Source organism: Callithrix jacchus, chromosome 2 (assembly GCF_049354715.1).
Source record: "Callithrix jacchus isolate 240 chromosome 2, calJac240_pri, whole genome shotgun sequence".
Taxonomy (NCBI): domain Eukaryota; kingdom Metazoa; phylum Chordata; class Mammalia; order Primates; family Cebidae; genus Callithrix; species Callithrix jacchus.
The window spans coordinates 34,546,020-34,573,310 of NC_133503.1; the positions used below are offsets into that span (position 1 = coordinate 34,546,020).

The 27,291-nt window shown below is 36.0% G+C and overlaps 1 protein-coding gene across 11 annotated transcripts in view; it reads left to right on the forward strand.

Annotated features, from left to right (window-relative positions):
- Positions 1-27,291, forward strand: part of SMAD5 (SMAD family member 5) — a 43,124-nt gene that overhangs the window by 8,047 nt on the left and 7,786 nt on the right. For 4 of the 11 annotated variants that reach the window (XM_035285388.3, XM_035285396.3, XM_017967798.4 and 1 more), the window contains 4 exons: positions 10,632-11,203; positions 17,502-17,753; positions 19,882-20,001; positions 25,420-25,641. In XM_035285388.3, the coding sequence (XP_035141279.1) occupies positions 10,801-11,203; positions 17,502-17,753; positions 19,882-20,001; positions 25,420-25,641 (997 nt within the window). In that variant the 5' untranslated portion in view covers positions 10,632-10,800. Of the gene's footprint in view, positions 1-9,714; positions 9,799-10,631; positions 11,204-17,501; positions 17,754-19,881; positions 20,002-25,419; positions 25,642-27,291 lie in introns of all 11 variants that reach the window. The other 7 variants (XM_078365744.1, XM_078365745.1, XM_078365746.1 and 4 more) reach the window with 2 other exon arrangements.

The following is a 27,291-nucleotide window of genomic DNA, read 5'->3' on the forward strand; positions in this document are numbered from 1 at the left end:
TATATGTGGTACTGTTTTTAAAGATTATATTCTAGTGGGAGAGACAGAAATAAAGTAAATGAACAAAATATGAATCAGTTAATACAGAAGAAAATGAACATACTATTGGATTATAGATTAGGGAAAATCTACTTTATATAGGATTATGGGGCGATTAGGGAAGGTATCTGGGTTGAGAGCTAAAGCTGAGACTTAAATAATGATAGAGCTAAAAATAGTGGCCAGGGCTTAAGATACAAGCAGAAAATGGCATTTGTAATATCTGAGGTTCAAAAGACATTACAATAGAGGAAGATAAATGCTTTTGAAGAGTGAATTCTTACTAATATTTATTCAGAGCAGGAATAATGCTTCTGGAGTTTTAATTTCATGTTTTGAGGAGCCGCAACTTATTTGTAGTAAGAGGACACTGTGTAAATTGCTAGATACCTAGATTATATATGTGCCCTTCCTTTATCTCTCTATGCTTCTGTAATAACTTGAGTGTATCTCTTTTTGCATAGTTTGGTATCTGTTGTGCTAGGTTATTCTGTGAAGGGTGATTCTGTCCCGTTTGCATTTTCACTATTCCCACTGTTCACTCATATAGTACCTTAGAAAAAAGGCCTTAAATAGCTGGGCTCGGTGGCTCACGCCTGTAATCCCAGCACTTCGGGAGGCCGAGGCTGGTGGATCATGAGGTCAAGGGATCAAGACCATTCTGGTCAACATGGTGAAACCCCGTCTCTACTAAAAAATACAAAAAATTAGCTTGGCATGGTGGCGCGTGCCCAGCTACTTAGGAGGCTGAGGCAGGAGAATTGCCTGAACCCAGGAGGCGGAGGTTGCAGTGAGCCGAGATCATGCCATTGCACTCCAGCCTGGGTAACGAGCGAAACTCCGTCTCAAAAAAAAAAAAAGGCCTTAAATAAATGGTATTTATTTCTTCATCCTTGCCTAGTCCTGATAAATCCCTGCACATCCTACAATGTCTGATAGATAGCAGGTGCTCAGTAAGTGTTTAATGATTCATGATTGTTATAGCTGCCAAATCAGTTAATGCACATGTACTTTCAGAAGTAGGTGTATTTTATTATAATCTTTCTGTATTTCTGTTGACTTACTTAGAGTACTATAGTTGAGGAAGTATTTGTCCCTAGTTTCTGATTTGATTTTTCCTTTTTTTTTTAGACGGAGTTTTTGTTGTTACCCAGACTGGAGTGCAATGGCGAGATCTCGGCTCACTGCAACCTCCGCCTTCTGGGTTCAAGCAATTCTCCTGCCTCAGCCTCCTGAGTAGCTGGGACTACAGGCGTGCGCCACCATGCCCAGCTAATTTTTTTATTTTTAGTAGAGACAGGGTTTCACCATGTTGACCAGGATGGTCTTGATCTCTTGACCTCGTGATCCACCCACCTTGGCCTCCCAAAGTGCTGGGACTACAGGCGTGAGCCACCACGCCCGGCCTTGATTTGATTTTTTCTTAGTTTCAACCTCCAAATTTGTATAACCCCAAGTATATTGGAGAGAACTCTTTTGAAGCATGAATGACTCATGATAATGTGAATCCTGTCTTTAGTAAGCGTTCATAATATGGCCGAGGTATAGCTGCGCTTTAGTTTTGAAACCTGTTTTTCCTCTGACTCTACAAGAAATATGTTTATTTAAAAAAATGTAGAATTGGATGAAACAGAACGCGAAAAGTACACCTAACACCACCCCCAGAGCTAATATCACATCCCCTTTCTTTCATTAAACAAATATTTATTGAGCATTTGTATCACTAGGCTTACAGTGATGAGTGAAAACAGATACAGATTCTTGTGGAATTTACATTCTTGTGGGACAGATTGGAAAGGTAAAAACATAGGAGTGGTAAGTGCTATGAAGTAGGAGTATGTGATGCAGTAAGCATATAAGAGGGGGACTTCACCTAGCCAGGATGGTTTGGGAAGACTTCCCCGTAGAAGGGATGCTTGAGCTGAAAGAGAGGTGAGGTGTGTGTGTGTTTTGTAATGTGATAGATTCTTTAGTAGTTCATGATATACCTTAATTTAATAAGGTTTTCATTTATGGCTGAGGTACCACTGCATCTCTTTTGGTTTACTAGTGACCTTCTGTGTTGCTCAATCAGTGGTTGTAGTTTTTCAGAATTTCAGGGAACCTTGCAGGAATTTCTAAATACCGTTATTACCTTGGTTTTCTTTCTAGCTTTGAGGCCATTTCTCTAAGAAATGACAAAATACATCAGTTAAGGGGTATTATCAAGTCAGTCTTCGTAAACCAGAGTATACTATGAAAGGCCAAGATAGTAACAGATAATGGGTTCATAGCTATTAAGTCCCTCCAGTTTTTAGTGTAAGAAGTAGCATGCATTCCTGTCCTTTCAATTATTGACTCTCTGTGCTTTCTGTACATTTTTTTAAACTCAATTTTAATGCCCTATCTCTGTTGGCTATCATATGGAAGTAAGTCTAGGATAAAACTAAGTGATAGGCTAAATGGTATGTGAAACTCTTTATAAAATTTTTTCTTTCTTCATTAGTCTCTAAGATCTTACAGAGATTACAGATAGTGTCTTTTAAGCCTGAATTCCTAGCATGGAGTATTCCTGACATACACTAGTAAGCACCCAATAAATTTTGAATAAATCAAAAATCTCCTCTGTCTAATACCACAATTCATCTCTTTTCAATTCATATCCTCAAAATTTACACATTTATTCCTTTTCTCCTTGAGCTTTAATTTTACATCTTCTTGGATGTATGCCAGTATTTGTTTCCTTATATCCCCCCACTGTCACCTTCTTGCCCTCTTTTGGCCATAACTAGAATTGCCCTTTGGTAAGTGATGTTTTCATTATTCAGGTTGTAAACCTTAACTTTTCTAGTTTGGCCCCTGTTTATTTGTGATACCCCTTATATCTATTCTTTTTATATATTTTTATTATTATTTTTAAATTATGGTGTATGTGTGTTCCTCTTAGTTAGCTTACTACCATGTTTTTCATCTACCCTCTTTGCCCCCTTAATAGTCTCTTACTTGGCCCTGTGCTGTTGGAGTTTTTGTCTTCTTGAAATACCTCTTCGAACATCTTTCGGCTTAGATAGAACTCTACGCTGTGCATAGAATTAGGTCTAGTCTGACTCCTTAGCCTTGTATTTATAGTCTTTCCCTGTTTGGTTTTCCTTCTGTGGTGATGCCTTTCCCTTTTGCTTCCCAGTCAGACTAGCTGATTGTCAACCTCCTAGCCCCCCTTCCTCATTTGGCTTGGTGATTTGGTTTTCCTTGTCCTTGTACTTTTTGCCAAGTGGACTGCAAATGATTGTTATATTTCTATCTCATATTCAGTATTTTGATAGTCACTCTAAAAATTTGTGCTAATATGACAAGCAGTTATTCTTGTCTCATCCTTAATACTTATATTCACTTAGGTGCAGTGTGTTTGAGTTTGCGGGGGAAGGGTAGAATCTGTCCAAACCAGGTGTTTTTTCACACAGTTGCTAAACCCTCTCAACTAACTTCTTTCTGTTACTGGCCATTTGCAACACAGTTAATTCCTTCTTAATCAGTCATATTCACCAGTATATAATCTTTTCACTTTTTTCTTTTACTTTCCAGTTATATTGGCATATTTTCTTTCCGTTCCATGTGTGGTATTCTAAATGCCTCATAAACCAGACATATACTATGAAAGACCAAGATAAGAAAGCAGGTTCGTTATCTGTGAGTCTGAAAGTGTTTGATCACCCAGATTTAATTCCATTCATTCACACTGCAGTTTTGATGAAAATTGACTGACTCAACTAACATAAATTGTCCTGTGGGTTTCCTAATGGGATTTTAGATTTAGATTTTGGGGGATTCTCTGGTTTTCAAGCTAGAAGTAGAAATTCCCTGAAAGTTTTCGTGGACATGTTCAGTTTAGTTTGTGTTTTTCTTTCATGAAGTTCTTGGTTATCCCATTCTGAGTTATTGTAACAAGACTTGGCTTTTAAAGAAAAGGCTGTTTGACACTTAGCATTCCAAAAGTTTGGTTTAATATGGCCCTAGTAAGAGGATAAAAGAGAAAGCTTCAATTCCTGATTATGTTATTGAAATAAGACTAACATTTATAAACAACTGTTTTATAATAGCTTTCTATGGAGGTTTATTGCAAAAGAAATAACTTGATGATTTAAGTTCCTTGAAGCCTATTGATTTTTTTGGTTTTCTTAGGAACTAAATATATTACCTCTTAGTATATTTAGATATATATTAATATATCTTATTATATTTGATACATAAATATGTGTTATTCCCACTGATGTACTTTAGGATAGGTATGTTAGGTGGCTCAGGATGAGGATAACAGAGGTACAAATAGAATCTGCTCAGAAGCCAGATTGTCTAGGGTGTTATTTCACCTATATGAACTGTCAAATACATCTTCCCTTGAATTACTGAAGAACTTAGAAGTAAGCAAGCCCTGGATCACCTGAACATTCCAAGGATACAAACCATGCATGCTATGCTAAGTGGGTTCTTTTTGAGAGAGAAGAAAAGTTCATTTTCATTAGGTAGTTGATCAGGCTTCTGCAAAAGCAACACTGAGGAATATAGGAGAAGCTGTGATGAATGTAGAAAGATAAAACAAAAAAGTTAAGAGAATGAGAACAAAGGAGGGGTAGAATGACAGATACTGGTGGCAAGTGATGGGGAATGTCAGGAAGGACTTTGAGAGAGGAAAAAAAGAAAAAGCTGCCATATTTCTTCTAAGATGTATACTTTTTTTTTTTCTTCACCTCATACTTAACAGTTAATGGCTTCTGAGAATTGTTTTTGGCCAGGTGGCTCTTTTGATCTAGTTGTGATTGTACAGGCAAGGCTCTGACTTGCTGTTTCTGTTGCTGTCATTTCAGCAATTCATGCCCTTTTGTTTCTTGAGTTTCAGATCATTTATGCCCTTTGGTTTCTTAAGTCAGTAACATTGCAGCCCATGTTCTATGCCTTCTATAGAGGATTTCATTTAAAATGAAACCACTGAAAAATGTAGGTCACCATTTTAAACTAAATGGTGAGTAAAAGGTCTGATTTTATCTTGAAGAGTGAAACTAAAATTTTGGGAAAACATTACCTTATAAACTGTAACTGTAAACATGCATCAATTGTTATAATGAACAAAGAATGGATCAAGTGTGAATGGATAAACAATTTTTCTCACAGATTAATTCAGTATCATGATGTGACATCCTTCAATTTGACATTTGTGGCATTAGCTTTAAGATTTTTTTTTTTCAAAAATACTGATAAAAATGTGTATACATTTTTTCAAGGACTTCTGTAAATTCTTTGGTAGTCAGACTATTCTTACTGCCCCCCCCACCACACACACACACACACACACACACACACAGAATGTCTTGCTTACTGATTACTATAAAAGTGATAAATTCTCCAAGCTCAGTATTCCTCATCTATGCATCAGGACTACAAAAAGTATAAACTAATACATGTAAAACATGGAGAATCTCATAGATATAATACTGAGGGAAAGATTACATGTTATTCCTTCTATACAACATTCAAAAACAGGCAAAACTATAAAATCCATCATACTACCCCCATAGGTCTTGGGGACAAAACCTCAAATATGTTGATGCTTATGCTGCTTGCTGTCCTCTGAGGGACAGAGCTTCTGACTCAGGAGTCCCAGGTCCTTTGGCAGCATCTAGAAGACAGTAACAGACTGACTTCTAGATCCTTCATTGTTTGTCATCATTTTTTATGAACTTTGGAAATCTTGGAATTTTGGCAAAATCTGTAGTCTCACTCATTGTTCATAAGCCATTATTGTGAGGGACACACTTGTGAATGGGGACTATATTTTTAAGTGATCAGTCACTATTATGTTTAAAAAAATTTTTTTGATTGAAATAATCATATAATAAAGCACACAAATTTTAAGTGTATAGTTTAATGAACTTCCACGTGTGTGGGTGTGTATGTATGTATATATACATACATAAACACACATGTCATCATCACCCAGATCAAAATATGGAAAATTTCTAGCTCCCTAGAAGGCTGTCTCATGACCCTTCTTAGTACCGTTCTGGCCTGTGATGGCATAGGTTAGTTTTGCCTGTTTTCGAATGTTGTATAGATGGTATAATGTGTAATATTTCCCTCAGTATATATGAGAATTCTCCATGTTTAACATATATTAGTTCTCTTTGTAGTTGTGAAGTATTCCATTTTATGAATTTATTACCAGTATTTACCTGCTCTACTGCTGATGAATATTTGGGTTCCAGTTTGGGACTATTATAAATAAACTTGTTAGGGACATGTACTTGTCTTTTGGTGGACACAGCACTTGTTTCTGTGGAATATATACCTAGGAATGGAATTGCTAGGTCCTAGGGATCTGTGTTTAGCATTAGTGGATACTGTCAAACAGTTTTCCAGAGTGACTGGACTAATTTATATTCCTACTAGCAATATATGAGAGTTCTAGTTGTTCTGTATTATCATGAACAGTTAATCTTTTTTTTTTTTTTTTTTTTAATGTAGCCATTCTGGTAGGTATAGAGTGAGATTTTACTGTGGTAGTTTTTGTTTTCTTTTTGCATTCATCTGATAACTAATGATGCTGAGCCCATTTTCCCATCCAGTGGCTATTTTAATATTCTCTTTTGTGAAGGATCTATTCAGATCTTTTGTCTATTCACTAGTGAATTTTTATGATGAATTTTTCTTCCTTTTGTAACTTTAGACTTAGATAACAAGTACTTGGGTAGTTTGCACATAACACTTTACCAGTTTGAGAAGTATAGAAAACATTTTTAGAAATAATTTTATTAAAAGTGCTAATTTTTTTAGTCATTCCATATTTAAAGAGTTGAGTGTGAGAGTTGCTCCTCTCCCTGTGCTAGTTTTACTAGTAGAAGTTATAGGTTTTTAAAACTGACATCTATTTTTTTTTTTAAGCTAATCTCTTGAAGTTTAACTAATGGCATACCCATTCACCAAAGTCACTGGCCTTTTCTTTGTTTACATTCTTTTTAAACTTTCCCATATGTTTAATCTTCTGCAGTACCACTGCATCTAGTTCTAAGTCTGTCTTTTTAATAATGCATTATCAGTAACTCATTATCAGGAAACTCTTTCCTAAAAGTGAATGTTTTCTAATATTTAGGCGTTTACTTACTGTTCTTTTCACTCTATTGAAAACTTGTTTTTATTGTTTCAGTTCTTTGTACAAAATCTTAAATTTGCTTATCATCTTTACCTTGCTAAACTTGTATCTCCAGTCGTGGACCTTTTCCCAGTGGAGTTTACCGTCATATCTACTGACAAAGCTACCTTCTGAATGTTTTTAATTCTGGGGGTAGAATTCTCATTTTATCATTGTCTTAGTCAATGTGGGTTGAAAATTTGAAGTTATCTCTAATTTTAAGATACAGTTAATAGAAAAATCAGTAACCATTCATTAAGTATCATAGTGTGTGGTATGGCAAATGGAATGGTCCAGGTGCCAAAGACTACTTCTTATAAGGATTTTGTACTGTATTTGGGAAGTTAAGATATTATTAATGTCTTATTAATTAGTTTTATGATAAATATTCAATGACCAAAGCCTCTTCAGCATGGGATGGTAAAGGAAGTTTGATGAAAAGGAATAGATTTGAGCTCATCATTAAGAATGACTAAGATTTTTCTTGGATGACACAGATGGGCAGAGGGGCAGGGATTTGGATTGGATCAGAAGGTGTGTGTAGTGGAACAGTAGTGGGTAAAGTTAGATTAGGACTGGATCTAGCCAGTCTCTTAAGTCTTGATTATTCTTTCTGAATACTAATGATTATGATTCATGTTTGAATAGCATTGTTGAATTTGTAAAGTTTGTGTTAGCTAGGCATTATTTATTCAACATTTTAGTGACTTAGGAACCATCATCTCTATTTTACAGAAAACTTAATAGGCTTTGAAAAAATGATACTAGTAAAGAATAGAATCTGGTGGGCACAGTGGCTCAAGCCTGTAATGCCATCAACATGGGAGGCTGGAGTCTGGTGTGTTTATTGCCAGGCATGTTTTTATTCTCTCATATTGTAGGTATCCATAAATAACATTTTTTTTTTTTGTTTTAAGGTTGATATAGATGCCCTTAGAAAGGTATATACATTATTCTAGGTCCAGGGGATCCAGTGGTTTTGAGGGCAGATGAGACTACCTGTATACTAAGCATTTCGTTGGGGAAAACATAAAGTAAATAAAGAAAATTGATATAATATCAGACTACTATAAATGCTATAAAAAAATGAACAGGATCGGGGATAGAGAATGTTGTGGGAATGGGCTGTCATGCTATTTTCAATCAAGTGGTCAGGGAATTCCTCTTTCAGGAGGTGATCTTTGAGCAACTGAATTAATTTGATGAGTAAGCTGTGTTAAGTTATAGGAGAAGAGAATTTCAGGGAAGGAAACATCAGATGCAAAGGTCTTGAGGTAGAAATAACCTTAGAGTACTTGAGAAATGGAAGGAAGTTAAGTGTGGTTAAATGCAATTAGGTAGAATAATGGTTAAGAAATGAGTAAAAAGAAGCCAAGGGCTTGATCATGTATGATACTGTATTCTGAATTCTGGTCTTGAAGCTCCTTTCTTTTTGTCTCCCTCTTCCTTAACTGTCTCTCTGTTGCTCGTACACATACTCTCTCACACATATGTACACCGCCCTTTCTAGCCCCCATTGTATTTTGTGTTTAGGAATAAGGTATCAGTCAGCCAGACCTGTCTCTTATCTGGCTTAGGAAATGTTCTGTTGATGTCTGCCTATATAATTTTTGGTCTGTGTTCCTTTGCCTTTGACATTTCCCATCTCATCTCAGACAAACAAACCAGGTTTTACTTCTTGACCTAGATGGATTTTATCATACATCCTTGATGTAGATGCAACTGAGGTCAGCCCTTCTTACAGTTTGTTAGTACCTAACACTTTATATTCTGTTCGTGACAATTATGCTTTCATTCTCTTTGTTATATTTCTCTAGTTTAATGTGGCTAGTTTTGTTTGCCTAGCAACAATCATCCTACATAGGGCTGGGGAGTACAAGGCACAAGGCATATTCATACATAAGGAGTATATCTTCATTTTCCTGTACTCTTCCCGACCATGGTTCCAGCATAGCAGACTGGATAGCTGCCAGTAGTCGATCAGCATCCAAAACTGTATCTGGTACTTTAGTAGGCTCTCAGTAAGTGTATTTTGAACGAATCAATTTATTTACTGTTGAGATTAAACCCTATTTGGCATAACTTTTTTTTTTTAAAGTCCCAACCATAAGCCAAATAAATACCTGTTCAATAATTAAAAAAAAAAAAAAAAAAAGTCCCATCAGGGCTATTCACAACACATGGGATGTAACAAGCAATCAATAATTGTTTTTTGAGTTTATCTCAGTTTACTTTATGTTTACATTGTCTTTGTTTATGTTATTGTCTGGGCTTTAACTGAGTACATATATTCTTTTCTGGGAATATGCACCCCAGTCCAGAATGGTATTGATGCTAGAATTTTTCAGAGACAGAGCTAGAGCATTTGGCGATTTTAGGCACAAGAAAGGAAGCATTTTTTGTTACACCCTTTTTCCAAACATTGTTCTTGTTACTTCCATAGGTACTTATTGTTTGTGGTTGGCCGTGTAGTAATCTGCAGGAGGTCTTATACACTCTTTTTATTTTTTATTTAGAGATTGGGGTCTCACTATGTTACTCAGACTGGACTTGATCAAACCCCTGGCTTAAGTGATTCTCCCAAGTAACTGGGATTACAGGTGTGTACCGCTGAGCCTGGTGATTTTTACCAGCTCTTATCAGTGGAGTGCCTGTCACTTCCTCCTGTTGTTGTCACCAGGAGCTTCTTTAATGGTGCAGAACGGTAGTTTGCCTGGAGCAGGTTCATTAACCAATATGCTTAAAATATCATTTAAATCAATAGGAATTATGAAATTAGAAACTGACCCTTTCAAAAATGAATTTATTCTCTTTAAATTTATTCAACATACTTAGTTTTAAAAATAGATACATTCCATTTTACTGGTAGTTATATTTGTTATGATTTATTTGAGGGTTTTGTACATCTTGCATAACCTTGAATACAATTTGCATCCAATAATGTGACTTCAGTAGTATCATGGCTTTTGTCCAAACCTTCTCAGTCTGGGAAACATTTAAAGAGAATAATGACCTTAGAGAAAAGCTGGATTTCCTTAAGACTTCTGTTCAGATCAGGACATAATCTTAGGTTCAAGACTGACATAGTATGTAACATGGATTTCAATGAAGAAAAGTACTTCAGAATCAAGTTTTAGGGTTTAGTGGCCTAATCAAAGGAGTCCAGAGGCTATTTTTGGATAATACATAGGAGGTAGAGCAACCTGGTTTTGCTTTTGGTTACCTTTTGACATTGCTAGTGTCTTTCTTGTTCTTATTATGGAGAAGGAATTGAGTGGTCACAGAACTTTTGGAGAAAATGTATCACTTTTTGTTAACTTTGTAATGCTTTTCTGTTCTTGTTTAATAATAACTTACCTTTCAATTATATTAATTTAAATATGTATAAATTGAATTGATTTAAACTACGATCCTTTCCCCCTTTCTTTTTCAGGACTTGAACCAATGAAAGAAGCATATGGCACTTCTGAAGATAAAGGTCACTCCTCCCTTTTTAATTGGAACTTCCGCTTAGGACCTGTGTATGACGTTTCACCTGTGATCTGTAATTTCAGTAGCCACTGACTTTGAGTTACAGCAAGGTCTCTGAAGATTTGTATCAAATGACGTCAATGGCCAGCTTGTTTTCTTTTACTAGTCCAGCAGTAAAGCGATTGTTGGGCTGGAAACAAGGTGATGAGGAGGAAAAATGGGCAGAAAAGGCAGTTGATGCTTTGGTGAAGAAGCTAAAAAAGAAAAAGGGTGCCATGGAGGAACTGGAGAAAGCCTTGAGCAGTCCAGGACAGCCAAGTAAATGTGTCACTATTCCCAGATCTTTAGATGGACGCCTGCAAGTTTCTCACAGAAAAGGCTTACCCCATGTTATATATTGTCGTGTTTGGCGCTGGCCTGATTTGCAGAGTCATCATGAGCTAAAGCCTTTGGATATTTGTGAATTTCCATTTGGATCTAAGCAAAAAGAAGTTTGTATCAACCCATACCACTATAAGAGGGTGGAGAGTCCAGGTAGGTCTTACTCCTGAGAAGAATATGAAAGAAAAAAAAACTCTTCCTGATATGCATGTAACTAGATTTAGTAATAAAAGGTTATGTTAGCTTTGTGTTTCCATCTTAAGTATTCTAATCTTAGAAGAAATGCTGGATTTTGAGTTTAGCTTTTTATATGTAGGTGACACAATTCTCGGGTAGCTTACTCTAATTTATTATTCACTGTAAGCACCCATATATCTCCTCTGCCTTTTCCTGTGGATGACCTGTCTCTGTTTTATTTAAAGCCTAAGCTGCAAATGTGTACTATATCCTATTCCTTTTTGTCTAATTAAGAACTTTGTTCCTACAGTTATCATCCTTCTCTCCAGCATTATATTTTCCCATTCTACCAGAGTATTTCTAATAGCATACAAGCATGCCATGATCCTGCCCATCCTAAAATTAAACTTAAAAAAATTCTGCTTTCCACATCATTCACATACCCCCAACCACAATCACTACACTATTTCTACTGGTCCTTTTATAGGATTCTCCATTTTTATTATCTCCACATCTTTATGTTTCATTTCTTCTTGTCACCTCTCTAGTTAAGTCTTTCCTGCCGTTTAACCTGTCAAGATCACTAGTGACTACCTTTTTATACATCAGGGATTCATTTTTCAGTCTTATTGTCCTCTCAACTGCGTTTGATACAATTGATCTCCTTCCATCCTACTCAAAAGTTTTTCTGTTTGGCTCCTGAGACAGAATGCAGCCTGGTTTTCCCACCTCACTGGCTGTTCTTGTCCCTCTTTGCTGGCATATTCTTTGTTTTCACAGGAGTCTGTCTGTGGACCTTTTCTCCATTTATATTCTTTCTTTATATGCTTTCATGCTGTCACATGTCTTAAGATTGTCTATAAGCTGATGCTCACATTTTGAACTCGAGTCAGCTTCTCCCTTGAGTTTTAGACTTACCTATCCAGTCGCCTACTTGACATGTCCACTTGAATATTTATTAAACATACCAGATATAATATGTCTAAGCAAAACTTCAGTTTTTTTCTCTGGTTTTTCCTATTGAAGTATGTGGCAAAGCATTCATGTATTTGCTGATGTCCTAAACCTCAAGGTCATCTTTTATTCTTCTTGAGTCCTGTATTTAAGTTATGAGCAAGTGCTGTTTGCTGCATCTTCAAAATATATCTTGATAATGTCACCTCTCACCATATCTAACACCAGTACTTTAGTACATAATATCATCATCATCACTCACCTTAAGTAGTCTCCTAATTGGTCTTTCTGCCTTTCTTCTTTCCCTTAACACATTGTGTTTTCTATGCGACAATCAGAATGATCTTTATAAACATAGTAAATCATGTCAGTCCCTACCGAAAATACTTTAAAGGCTATCACACTTAAGAGATTTCTGTAAGACTGTGTGTGACATATCCTCAGAGTTCTCTGTTTCTTGGACTTGCCATCCTCCTGTGTCCAGGCTTTACCTCTTGCTGTTTACTTACTCTCCCCCAAGATCTTTTCATGGCATATTTTCTCATTCCAGTCTGTCCTTGCTCAAATATCCCCATCACTAGTTGACTCGACATTAGATATTTATTTTGTTTATTGACTGACATGAGCAGTGCCTTCCTCTATTTCATTCATTACTGCATCCTTAGTGCCTAGAATAGTGTATTGTTAACTGGCACTTGGTAGGTGATGCTCAGTAAATGTTTTTTTGTAATAAATGAATTGTATAAGCTAAGCTACTAGCTGAGTGTGTTAGTCATCTGTTGCTACATGACTTAGTCACTTAGTCACTGCCACAAACTTAGTCACTTAGCACAATGCATGTTTATTACCTCATAGTTGCTTTCAGTAAGGAGTCCAGTCACACTTAGCTGGGTCCTTTGCAAAGCTGTAATCAAGGTGTTGGTTAGGGCTGAGGTCTTATCAGAAGCTCAGTTAGGGAAGGATCTGCTTCTAAGCCCATGTGATTGTTGACAGATTTGGTTGCTTGCACATAACCTTCTTTATAGGTAGTTCGCATTCATGACAGCTTCTTCAAAGCCAGTAAGGAAGAGAGGGCCTTCTTGCAATAAGGGCATTCTATTCTTATGGAATGTAATCACACATATCCCGTCACCTTTGCCATATTCTGTTGGTTAGAAGGAAGTGATAGGTCATACTCATATTCAAGCAGGGAGAATTACCCAATTTGGATACCTGGAGGTGGGATTTATGATGGTCACCTTAGAGTCTGTCTTGATGGTCACCTTAGAGTCTGTCTTGATTTCACTGGTAATATAAACCCAGTGTGGTAAAAAGACCAAAAATAACATTGGATGAGGAGACTAGTAGAAAGGATAGCAGATAGCAGTGATTATGCTATCTAGGAAAGTTCAACTTAAGAGCTTTAGAGTCACTTTAGACAATTGGTATGATGTGATTCTCAATTTCTTACTGAATCCAAGAAGAGCTGAAACCTGAAGGAATTGATGAAGAAAGGAAGATATGAGGATTTAATAGAGAAGTATAGGCTGAAAAACTCCCAAGCTTGATATTTGCTAGGAGTAAGTCTAGGAATTTTATTTATTTCCCCATAGCCAAAGTGTGACTAATAATCAGCCAGCCAATAGAAGTGTCTTATTTTTTTAATACATTTTTCTCAGCTGTGATTCATTCTATAGAAAAGACTGGGCCATAGCTCTTATACTTTTGAATGACTGCATATTTCATGTCTTAGTAGTTCAGCTGTTGGAAAGAGACTATAGAGACCTCATGTTTGGCCCTGAGTCCGAACATCTTGGGGGAAGGGACAGATCACTAGCTGGATTAGCTTGCTGACCCCCTCATGATTAGGTAGCTATGACACAGAATGGACCAATTTATATTATCAGTGTTAATAAAGTGTAGAAAGTGGTGGCAGTGGTAGTCATAACAGTGATAGCAGTTAATGTTTATTGAGCATTGATGGCATAGTGATTCCTCATGGGGTTAGAAAAGGTTATTGACATTTTACAACCCTTTCAGTTTATTTATAGGTTTATAGATAAGGAAACAAAGACTTGGAAGTAACTTATTCGTGCTCACACAGTTAGAATATAGTGGAGTAAGTTTTGCAAAAAGATAAAAAAGATGGAGGATAGTTTGAAAGAAATGATGAATGTAAGGAAAATAGAGGGCCAACCTAGGTGGTCCTAGGTATTTAGTTGAATACCGTGGTCTCTAACCTTTTTGGCACCAGGGTCTAGTTTCATGGAAGACAGTTTTTTCATGGAACAGATTGGGGGATGGTTTTGGGATGATTCAAGCACATATTTATTGTGTACTTTATTTCTATTATTATTACATTGTAATATGAAATGGAATAATTATACAGTTCACCATAATGTAGAATTAGTGGGAGCCTTGAGCTTATTTTTCTGCAACTAGATTATCTCATCTAGGGGTGATGGGAGACAGTGACAGATCATCAGGCATTTGACTTACGTAAGGAGTGGACAACCTAGATCCCTCACATGCTCAGTTGGCAATAGGATTTGCCATCCTGTGAGAATCTAATGCTGCCACTGATCTGACAGGAGGCGGAACTCAGGCGGTAATGAGAGCAATAGAGAGTGGCTAGAAATATGGAAGAAACTTTGCTCATTCTCACTCACCACTTACCTCCTGCTGAATTGGGGGGTTAGGGACCCCTGATCTAATAGACAGTATTTTCTAGTGATTAAGACTGTGGGTTCTGGAGCCAGGCTTTCGGGATTTGATTCCTGGTTTTACCAAATACTACCTCAGGCAAGATACTTAAGCTTTCTGAGATTTAGTTTCTTCATTATAAAATGGGAATAATACTACCTACCTAATAGGGTTGTTAGGACTAGATGAGTTGGTGCATTAAAAAGTACTTGTTGGAAATAGAGCATTGAGGTATATAGCAGAGAGAAAAATTTCCAGGAAATACTATCAAACAGTTCCCAAAACTGAAAATTGAAAGGGCTCAGTGACCAAGTAATCAGAACAAAGGATAAAAAAAAGCCTCATATGAAATTTTAGGATATCATAGATTTAAAAAAAAGATTCTGAAAAGTTTCAGACAGAAAAGACAGGAAATGTACGAAGGACTGGAAATCAGAATATTGGAGTTCTCTATGCAGTTCTGGATTCTGGAAGAAAGTAAAGCAGTGCTCTCAAAATTGAGAGGGAAATGTTATCTGCCTGCAGACAAACAAAAATACAAGATTTATAAATGCAGGAAGTCAAGAAAATTTAACTTTTTACTTTCTCTTAGGACACTAGTAGAGGATGAAGTCCAGGAAATGTGATCCAACAGTAGAGAAGGGAAGTCCAAGGACTTCAGATTTGTAGGAGACTTAAGCAGTAACCCGTAAAGATTGGAACAAAAGGATGGAAGAACCAAGGGAAAACATGGAGTGAATAAATTATTCGATTTGTGGCATCCAAGCACAAGTAATGATAGGCGTTAACAGGTCTGTTAGAATTCTGGAAATATTAGTGGTATGTACATAAAATTAAATGAGTAAACAGGCAGTGGTTAACTTTAGTAAAAACACTGTTTAAGAAAAAATAGACTCATAGTACACTTGTCTCAGCAATTAATTGTATCTAGGAATACTGGATATTGATTTAAGCAAAATTTTCTATTTAACTTTATTTTGGGCGATAGGAGTGGGCTAGAATAATATAAGAATATGTCTCATTTGCCCTAAGAGCAAGTCTACACATAATATCTTATAATAGCCATATAAGCCTATTATTTAGCAGTACACAAAGTAATGTTATAAGAGATGGCTAAGAGTTTAAATTGTTTTTCTATAGAAATAGTATGGGAGGGGGCTAGAAATTGCATTTTTTGCTGTATATCTAATAGCATATATCCTTTTCTTAAACTGTCCACATATTAACATTATTTTGGATGAACATAAAATAATTTTTTAAAAATCATGTGCATAGGTAATGTACAAGTAAAAGAGAAGCCAGTGAAGTGAGTGATTTTAACATGCCTCTAAAAAAAAAAAAAAAACAAATAAGCAAAGAAATCCTTACCAAACCGAATTCCTGAATAGTTATTTCACTAAGTCTTTCAGATTGCTAGCCTGCTAAATGTAGAATTTCTTGTTGCTTAATGCCCTGCTCTCTAATGGCAGCTATCCCATTATTCTGTAAGGGGAATAGTAGTTGTTAATACACAGTAGAACAAAACAATTTTAGTCAGATGTGAACCACATACTTAGTATGCTAATGCAGTAGAATGAAGTGAAACAATAGACAAAAATAGTACAAATACTGACTTAACAGAAACACTGAATCGTTGTGTACATTCCTACTTCGGGGAGTGAAGTATGACCTAGGTAACTTAAAAACAAACTTATTTTGTTGATGCTGAATGATACAGGATCAAGTTGAGATTTTTCTAAGTGAAATTACATTGACAGATACAGGACAATTGTTAATGAGATGAATTCTAGTAAATGTTTGAAGAATCAGGTTTGTTCAGTTTCCTGTAGGGAAAGGTAATCAGATATTTGAATGTGATTGGTCACTTGGGTCTTTAGAGAAAGTGAATATTTGAATAAAGTTTATCTGTTAAAAATGTTTAGACTTTGTTGGGTATATTTTCATTATGGTCATACTTAGAAGACTTGGATTTTGATTGGAAGGCTTTTACCTAGAGAATATTACTATTTTTAGTATGGAAAACCTTACTGAACCACATAAAACATGAGATTTTTCAACCTAAGAAGATCAAAGTGTTCAAAATTGAAAATCTGGAAGTTTTTAGAGCACATTCACATAACAGGTCCAACTTTACTCTCTAGTCTTACCTCCTTGTTCAGTGCATAGGCCATCTAACTTTCTCATCATCTCTGCCATCTTCCTCTTGTACCTTTCCCCACCCCTAGCACTCCCATGTGAAATCCTCTGGGATCCTTAAGGTTCAGTTGGGTATGGTTTTTTTCCCGCAGTATTTTGTTTTTCTGCCAGCTGGGAGTGTTCACTTCTGTTTAACTCCCATTGTGTTAAATTCTTTGTTTCATGATTGTTTTTTAATATCCTTTATCTCATAGAACAGGAGTGATATCTTTCTCTGGATTTTCTGTCCTGCAGGGTACCTTATGCAGGCTAAATGCTTACAGAGTTTTGGATTCAGTTATTACATAAATAGATTCAGGGCTCTATAAAACAGCTCTTTCTAAAAGTAAATTTTAAAAAAAGATTTACAGTCTTACATGAAAACTTTCTACCAACACTTTAGTGTGGATTGGGCATTTGTTTAGTCATTCCTGACAAATGACTTTTGATTTTTGTTTTTCAGTCTTACCTCCAGTATTAGTGCCTCGTCATAATGAATTCAATCCACAACACAGCCTTCTGGTTCAGTTTAGGAACCTGAGCCACAATGAACCACACATGCCACAAAATGCCACGTTTCCAGATTCTTTCCACCAGCCCAACAACACTCCTTTTCCCTTATCTCCAAACAGCCCTTATCCCCCTTCTCCTGCTAGCAGCACATATCCCAATTCCCCAGCAAGTTCTGGACCAGGAAGTCCATTTCAGCTCCCAGGTAAGACTTTATTTTATTGATACCAAAAAAAAAAAAAAAATTTCCTAAGAATCATATTACTTTGGGCCTTCTGGGTGAACTGTTACATGTCAAGGTATAGCTGTTTTTGACTCTGTTCTTTAGATAATTGTTTGATTTCCAGATGAGTTTAGATTTTATTTGACAAGTACCATGTGTTTTAAAAAATGGAAGTAGCTCTATTTGACTTAAATATTTTCTTGTATTACTGATATTGTGATGAAAGCTATGGCATTAAATTTAATCTTCAGAATGACTATGTGCGATAGATATTCCTGTTTTACAGATGGAAGAAATTCTATAGTAAATTTTAAACTTTAAGTACCTTACCTAGGGTAGGGCTAAGAAGTAGAGGTTCAGACCCAGGTTTGTCTTAACTCTAAAGCCTGTGTTCTTTCAACTTTTCTGTGTGGCTTTTCAAATTGTTTAAGACTTTAGAAGTAAAGTCAATCCAGGTTATCTTTAGATAACTGATGAACTGATTTCACTGGAGAAAGATAAGTAGATTTTGTAAAGTTTCTAAATTTTGTTAATGGCATGTCATGTATGGACATATCATTATGTCACTGTCAAGAAATATTTGAACACTTACTGCTGTCAGGCAGAGTCATATGTAAGTACGGTAAGTCTTCATGTAGTGTCATTGATAACTTCTTGGAAACTATGACTTTAACTGAAACAACATACTACAAAGCCAGTTTTATCATAGGCTAGTTGACATAAACAAGACTTAAGTTCTTGTGGTATATTTTGGTCACAAAAATATCACTAAATTTATAAATAAAGACCCAGAACTCTTCTACTATTAAACATTGAAGTAAATGTGAACTCTGCGTACATTTAAGAAAGATCAGTAAAAAGTAAGACAATTATTTACTTAGTTATTGTAATTCATGGTCATGGGTGGCCAGAGCCCATTCGAGCAGCTCAGGGCACAAGGTGGAAACCAATCCTGAATGAGATGTCATTACATCACGGAGTGGACTCACACACACCCCTGCACTCACACTGGGACCATTTAGACATGCCAGGTCATCTAATGTGCACGTCTTTGGGATGTGAGAAGAAACTAGAGTAACCAGAGAGAACCCAAACAAACATGGGGAGAGTGTTCAGACTCACACAGACAGTGGCCCTGGCTGGGAATGGATTTTTTTTCCCCCTCATCAATGTCATAAGAAAATGAGGCTGAACAAAGCAACACTGAACAAAAAACATTATTCGAGGACCTGCGGCATATTCTTTGTGGTTTCTCTACTGCAGCAAAATATCAATTGGTATAGCTTTTTCTTTTGAAGAGAAATTAAGTGCCAACTGTTTAATTTGCTATTAGGAATTTGCTCAAAAACAAATTTTCATAACTTGTCTTAGATTCAGTGCTGATTAATGTAGTTCTGTCTCAAAATACATTTTGTACAAACATTGGGATGAAAGAAATTTGGTTCTTATTTATAGTTACTAAGACAAAAAAGTATAACTGTATCTTTTGCAAAAGTTTTCAACTATAAGTGTTGAAACTCAAAGGATTTTCTGGTTAACGTTTAGTTTCCTGAGTGAATTATCTTAACCACATAATAGGACACAACAGCCATGTTTGGATGTTGCCCAAGCATTAGAGAATTGCTGTTAGTGTTGATGGCAAATTTTGAAGGGACTTCAAATTTTTAGTTTTACTTTGCAGTTTTAAATGACAGCATACAGTATGTGCTGATCTTAATAATTTAAAAGTATTTCTGTAGTATGTATATACCCAAATGAGGATAATCTGTCCTTCAGATTGATATGTAATAGGTGCAGTTTCTCTGAGCACATAAAAATAAAGGCAAAATTATTGACCTGGAATTCCGGTTAGTGAATTTTAGGACTGATCCTCGTATCCTGGATTACAAGGGATCTAGGCTAAATAAACATGGGCTTGTAAAAGGTTTTCAATTGCTATTAGATGTACTGTCTGTTCTCTTTTTCCCTTGCCCTAAGATGGTATCCTGCATTTTCATGTGTGTGATGTTCAGTAATAAAGCTTGCTGGTAATCTTAAGAATTTTCTAAAGCTTTTAGAGTAATAATTTTGAGCAGAATGAAGATTTTAACTGTTATTTTTTTCCTCTTAGCTGATACGCCTCCTCCTGCCTATATGCCACCTGATGATCAGATGGGTCAAGATAATTCCCAGCCTATGGATACAAGCAATAATATGATTCCTCAGATTATGCCCAGTATATCCAGCAGAGGTAAGAGAAGTACTCACTTCATTTATTTTGTAGTAGTAGTTGTTTTTAACTTACTGGCTACTTTTTAAAAAACAGCATTATTGTATTATTGAGGTATAATTTATGTGCTATGAAATTTATCTGTTTTAAGTGTATGATTCAGTGATTTTGTTTAGAACATTTCCATAACTCTTCAAAAAGGTTCCTCTGTGTATTTGCAGTCTGTCCTCACTCCCATCCTCACCTCCACATACTATCTCTAATGTGTTTTCTGTGCCTGTAGATTTATCTTTTCTGAACATTTTATGTAACTAGAATTATGTAATAATGTAGTCTTCTTTCACTAAGCATGCTTTCAAGGTTCATCCATGTTGTAGCATGCATCAATAGTTTGTTCCTTTTTTATTGCTGAACAGTGCTTTATATGAATATATCACATTTATTCACCAATCAGCATTTGAATTGTTTCCGTATTTTGCTTATTATAAACATTTGCTGCTGGGTGCAGTGGCTCACGCCTATAATTCTAGCACTTTGGGAGGCTGAAGCAGGTGGATCACTTGAGGTCAGGAATTCAAAACCAGCCTGGCCAATATGGTGAATCCCCGTCTTTACTAAAAATACGAAAAAAAAAAAAAAAAAAAAAAAAAATTAGTGGGGCGTGGTGGCAGTTGCCTGTAATCCCAGCTACTCCAGAGGCTGAGACAGGATAGGCAGAGGTTGCAGTGAGCTGAGATCATTGAGATCATTGTCCACTGCACTCCAGCCTGGGCAACAGAGCAAGGCTCCATCTTAAAAAAAAAAAAAAAAATTACATATAAGTCTTCGTGTGGACATTGTTTTATTTCTCTTGGATGGATATCTAGGAGTGGAATTGCTGAAGCATATGGTAAGTTTAACTACTTAAGAAAACTACAAAACTTCTCTGAAGTGGCAGTACCATTTTATATTCTCACCAGCAAAGTATGATGTTTCTATTTTCTCCATTTCCTCCTAAACACCTGTTATTGTCTGCCTTTTTAATTATAGCCATTCTAGTGGGTGTAAAGTGCTTACTGTGGTTTTTAATTTGCATTTCTCTAATGAGTAATGAGGCATTTTTTAAATGTACTTATTAGCCATTTATCTTTTTTGATGTTTCTATTTTAAATTTTTTGCCCATTGAGTTGTCTTACTGAGTTGTAAGAATTTTTTATATATTCTTCTTTTATCAGATATATGATTTGTAGATATTTTCTCAGTCTGTGGATTTCTTTTCATTTTCTTAATGATGTCTTTTGAGGTATAATAGCTTTAAATTTTGATGAAATCCATTTTGTCAGTTTTTTTTATTTCTAGATGATGCTTTTAGTGTTGCATTCCAGAAATTTTTATCTATCCAAGGTCATGAAAATATCATTTTATGTTTTCTTCTAGAAGTTCTATAGTTTTAGCTCTTACCTTAGGTCAGTGGTTCCTTGTGAGTTAAGTTTGTGTGTGATATATGGTAAATGTTTACATTAAGTTTTTTGCATATAGAAATCCAATTGGCTTTACCATTTGTTGAAAAGAGTATCATTTCTTTGGTGAATTAACATCTTTGTCAGAACTCAATTGACCGTAAATGCCAGGGTTTATTAAGGGGAGTTGACTCACATGATCACAAGGTAAAGTCCTACGATAGGCCATCTGCAAGTTGAGGAGCATGGAAGCCAGGGATGGATCAGTCTGATTTCCAAAACCTCAATAATAGGCAAGCTGACAGTGCAGCCTTCAGTCTGTGGCCAAAGGCCCAAGAGTGCCTGACAAATCACTGGTGTAAGTCTATGAGTCCAGAAGCCGAAGAATTTGGAGTCTGATGTTTGAGAACAGGAAGCATCCAGCACAGAAGAAAGATGAAGGTCAGAAGACTCAGCAAGTCTGCTCTTCCATCTTCTGCCGGCCTGCTTTATTCTAGCCACGCTGGCAGCTGATTAGATGGTGTCTACCCAGATTGAGAGTGGATCTGCCTCTCCCAGCCCACTGACTCAAATGTTAATCTCCTTTGGCAACAGCCTCACAGAAACACCCAGGAAACAGTATTTTGTACCCTTTAGTCCACTCAATTTGATGCTCAATATTAACCATCACAGCACCGAATATTACTTCATTGTCTTGGTTGTACCACAGTTTAACTGTTCACTTACTGAAGAACTTTTTGTTGCTTCCAAGTTTGAGCAATTAAGAATAAAGCTGCTATAAACATTCATGTGCAGATTTTTTATGCAGATATAATTTTAATCTCATTTGAATAAATAACAAGAAACATGATTGCTAGATTGTATGGTAAGAGTATGTTTAGGTTTGTAAGAAACTACCAAAGTCCCTTCTAAAGTGGCTGTATAATTTTTGCATTCCCAATTATGGATGAGAGTTCCTGATGCTCCTCATCCTTACCAACATTTGATGTTGTCATTATTTTGGATTTTGGCCAAAATTCTTTGGCCAAATTCTTTGTATATTTTGAATTTTAGTCTTTTATCAGATATTTTGCAGATTTTTTCTTTGTAATCTGTGGCTTGTCTCCTCATTCTCTAAATTTTAATGAAGGCCAGTTTATCAGCTCTTTCTTTCATGGGTTGTACCTAAAAAAAGGCATTGTCATACCCAAAGTCATCTAGATTTTCTCCTCTATTATGTTCTAGGAATTTTATAGTTTTGCATTTTACATTTAGGTCTGTAATCCATCTTGGGCTAATTTTAAAAGCATAAGGTCTAGTCTAGATTTACTTTTTCGACGTAGCTGTCCAGTTGTTTCCTGAATCATTTTTTGAAAAGAATTATTTTTTTCCCTCCATTGTATTGCCTTTGCTCCTTTGTCAAAGTCCAGTTGACTGTATTTATTTGGGTCTATTTCTAGATTCTCTATTCTGCTTCTTTGATCTGTTTATTCTTTTATTTTATCATAATCTTGATTACTGTATCTTTATAGTAAGTCTTAAGTATAATAAGTCAGTCCTCTGACTTTGTTCTTCTTTGATATTGTGTTGGCTATTTTGAGGCTTTTGCCTCTTCATATAAGCTACAAAAATCATTTTGTTTTTATCCACAAAATAGCTTGCAGGGGTTTTGATTGGTATTATTTCTTTATAGATTAAGCTGGGAAACACTGCCGTCTTGACAATATTGAGTCTTACTCTTGAATGTGCAGTACTTTTCCGTTTATTTAGTTCTTTGATTTCTTTCATTAGAGTTTTGTAGTCTTGCTTATAGAGCATGTTTGCATTTTTTTTTTAGATTCATACCTAAGTATTTAATTTTAGGGATGCTAATGTAAATTGTAATTTTTATTTTAGATTTCATTTGTTTGTTGTTCGTGTATAGGAGAGCAATCAACTTTTGCATATTAACCTTGTGTCTTGCAATCTTGCTATAATGCTTACTAGTTCTACGAATTTTTTGGTTAGTTCTTTCTCTTTTTACATAGACAATCATGTCATTTGCAAACAAAGACAATTTCTTTCTTTGCTATCTGTATACCTTTTATTTCTTTATAGCATTAGCAGAGACTTCCAGTATGATGTTGAAAAGTAGGAGAGGAACCATCCTTACTTTGTTTTTGATCTTAACAGAAAATCTTCTGGTTTCCTGCCATTAAGTATGATGTTAGCTGTAGATGTTCTTATCGAGTTGAGGAAATTCCCCTCTATTCCTAATTTGCTGAGTCTCACTTAGTTTTTTAATTTAACTTTTTGTTTAAAATACTTTTACAGATACTGATTATAGTTAAATATTTCAGGTTGCTGAAAAAGAAATGTTTATCTCAAATTTAAACCTGAATTAGTTTCTGTTAGAGAAACAATTAAAAATATGTTGTTAGCCGGGCGTGGTGGCTCCCACCTGTAATCCCTGCACTTTAGTAGGCCAAGGTGGGTGGATCACCTGAGGTCAGGAGTTCGAGACCAGCCTGGCCAACATGGTGAAACTTCATCTTTACTAAAAATATAAAAATTAGCTGGGCATGGTGGCATGTGCCTGTAGTCCCAGCTACTCGGGAGGCTGAGGCAGAAGAATTGCTTGAACCAGGGAGGCAGAGGTTGCAGTAAACCGAGATTACGCCACTGCACTCCACTGTGGGTGACAGAGCGACACTTTGTCTCAATTAAAAAAAAAGTGTTGTTGCTAAATTGTGTCTTCCAAAATTATTCATGTATTGAGCCAAGGCCTGGGTACCACCTCACTCATTTAGAGGGTTAGAAGGGTAAAACATCAAACTGAAGAGGTTTATTTTCCTGCCTTAAGGCCTAGTGGAATTTGCTTTGCTAGATTTTCAATTTCCTTAACCTGTGATCACTCCCTTTTATGTTTTTCCATTTTGGAATGGGAATGTCTATCGTGTGCCTGTCCCACCATTATAGTATTGAGAGGAATTTTGCCTCAAGTCTCATCCATATCTTAAGTAGTTGGTTTTTAGATGATACTAGGCTTACGACATTACAGTTGATGGTGAAATGAGTTAAAATTTCAGGGGCTGTTGGGATAGTATAGTATATATGTGTGTATTTTGCAGGTAAGAAGGATGTGAAATTGGGGTTGCTGGGTTGGAATGCTAACAGACCAGGTTTAATATCTCTAAAATTTATATGTCGAAGCCCTAATTCCCAGTGTGATGGTATTTGAAGATAGGGCTTTCTGGACATAATTAGGCTTATTTGAAGTCATGAGAGTGGGATTGTTCCCTTGTAAGAATGAATGCAGAAGGAACTGCCAAAACACTTATGAAGCCATCAGATCTTGTAAGAACTCACTCACTAGCATGAGAACAGCCTGGGGAAAACCGCTCCATGATCAAAGTAACCTCCACCTGGTCCCTCGACATGTGGGGATTACAATTTGAGATGAGATTTGAGTGGGGTTATGGAGCCAAACCATATCACTTGCCCAGCTCCCATAGCTAAATCACTTTGGGCTAAATCACTTTGGGAGTGATTTGGCTCCCAACTAATATATTAGTTCCCTTATAAGAAGAGGAAAAGAGACAGTTTTTTTCTAAGAGCATGCACTGAGGAGAGGCCATATGAACACACAGTGAGAAAGCAGCTGTCTGCAAGCCAGGAAGCAGGTCCTCACTAGTTACCAAATCTTTTGGCACTTTGATTTTGGACTTCCCAGTCTCCAAACCTGCGAGAAATCAATTTCTGTTGCTTAAGCCACTTAGCCTTATGATATTTTGTAGCCCGAGCAAACTAAGACTATTGCCTATCCTGGTATTTCTATAACTTTTTAAATTTTCTAGTGCCTATTTCTAGTACCTGTTTTTGGATATAGATTCATAGCTAGGAAGGATGGTGAGACTTGTGAAATATCCGAAAATTTTCTTTTTCATGTAATGCTTGGGTTGGGTTAAAAGATAAACACATAGACAATCTGAGTTTCTGAAATTCATTTATTAAACTTGTTCTCTGTCTGGTTTGTTCACAGATGTTCAGCCTGTTGCCTATGAAGAGCCTAAACATTGGTGTTCAATAGTCTACTATGAATTAAACAATCGTGTTGGAGAAGCTTTTCATGCATCTTCTACTAGTGTGTTAGTAGATGGATTCACTGACCCTTCAAATAACAAAAGTAGATTCTGCTTGGGTTTGTTGTCAAATGTTAATCGTAATTCGACAATTGAAAACACTAGACGACATATTGGGAAAGGTAATCTTGTCATTTTCCTATGTGTAATTGAATTCAATTTGTTGTACTTGCCATGAACCATTGTGAAAGGTGCTAGAAACATACAAAGAAGCTTAACACATGGCCTCTCCCTTAAGTTGCCAATATTGAAGAATGTATTAATCAAATAAAGGCATGATCTTTCCTCATTTTCTTGTCCTGCTTAGTTTTTCTTCCCAGTGCTAAGGATCTAAAATCATACGACTACTTTGTTCTTGGAGTGTTACCCTGACTGAAACATAAGCTGTACAGGAACTTGTCTTATTCACAACAATATCCGCAGTAGCTAGAAGAGTACTTCATTGTAAATACATGGCATATATTTATGGAATATTGTGTATGGATGCTGGTGAAGTATTCGAATGTTATGATTACAGTGTTTGTGGAGTATTTTGGGTTGAGATGATTTGTAAGAGTTACCATGATGTTAGAGGAGCGGAATTAGAAATGGGAAATCCAGTGTGAATGATGTTCCAGTGGCTTCACCACCACCGCTCCCATCTTTTAAATTTAGGCAATAAGATTTTATTAATAATTTATCCTGCAAGATAGTTGCCACAACAAACTTGGCCCTTTTCTCATTGCAATAAAATGTGAAAGTCTTATCCATTAAGTGGTCAGGAAGGAAACCCATCCCAGGTAGAGTGTATTGCCTGTTTCTTGAGATGTTTTGTTTTTACCCCTTGCTGCATTTTGCTTCTTTGACTTGAGGGAATCTTGGTCCAAAATAGGAACAAAAGGTAAATAAATACAATTGTGATGTGATTTCTTATAGAAGTGATTCAGAAAAATCCTATGGCCAGAAAACTTTGAGAAACAGTTTTTGTTGCATTTTGACTTTACTGCTAACTTACCTTAATTTTTTTCAGTGAGGTGCCTCACTTCTGATTTTTTTTCTTCCACCACAATGGAAATAAGGGAAATCTATTTTGTGAATTTTGAAATTCTAGAATCAGTTTTTTCTTTTCCCCCAGCATACAGTTCTAGGACCTTTTCTTTCATGGGTTAGTTTTCACGTGGTGGAGGGATATGTTGGGAAATACTAGGTGACTAGCTTAAGTTATATACTATGAATATTTAATGTTAAAACTGTTTCCACATATTTATATATTTTTAAAAATTTTCTCTTTTTGCCCTTACATCTTGCAAAGGAATATATGTATATTTTTTAATATAAAAAAAATTTAGGTAAGATGAATCTGCTGTGTCAAAGCTCTTCTTGTAACATGAAATTATATATGTAACTTTGGGGTTTTTTAAAGTGTTGTTGTCCTATTTGTGTGCACAGAGTGCAAAAAGTCTGTCAAATGACTTTATGATAGTTGATAGCACTGAGCATTTATTTGAAAAGACTCAACAAAAGAAGATTTTGGGTTTTTTTTTTAACCTTTCTCTTTCTTTCATAGAGATCATAAATGATTGTTGGAAAAGGAAAAAGAGCCAGCCTAAAAATGTGTATCTTAATATGCTGCCAATTTGAGCCTTCACTGTTGTAGATGCAGGCAGATATTAACCTCTTGACTATCTTTGGCAGCAGAAGGCCATCTAGTGGTAACTTCTGTCTAAAGATTATTGGAAGTTTGCTGTGGATTAATGAGTACTTTGGTTATACCATACAGTCTCTTTGGTTTC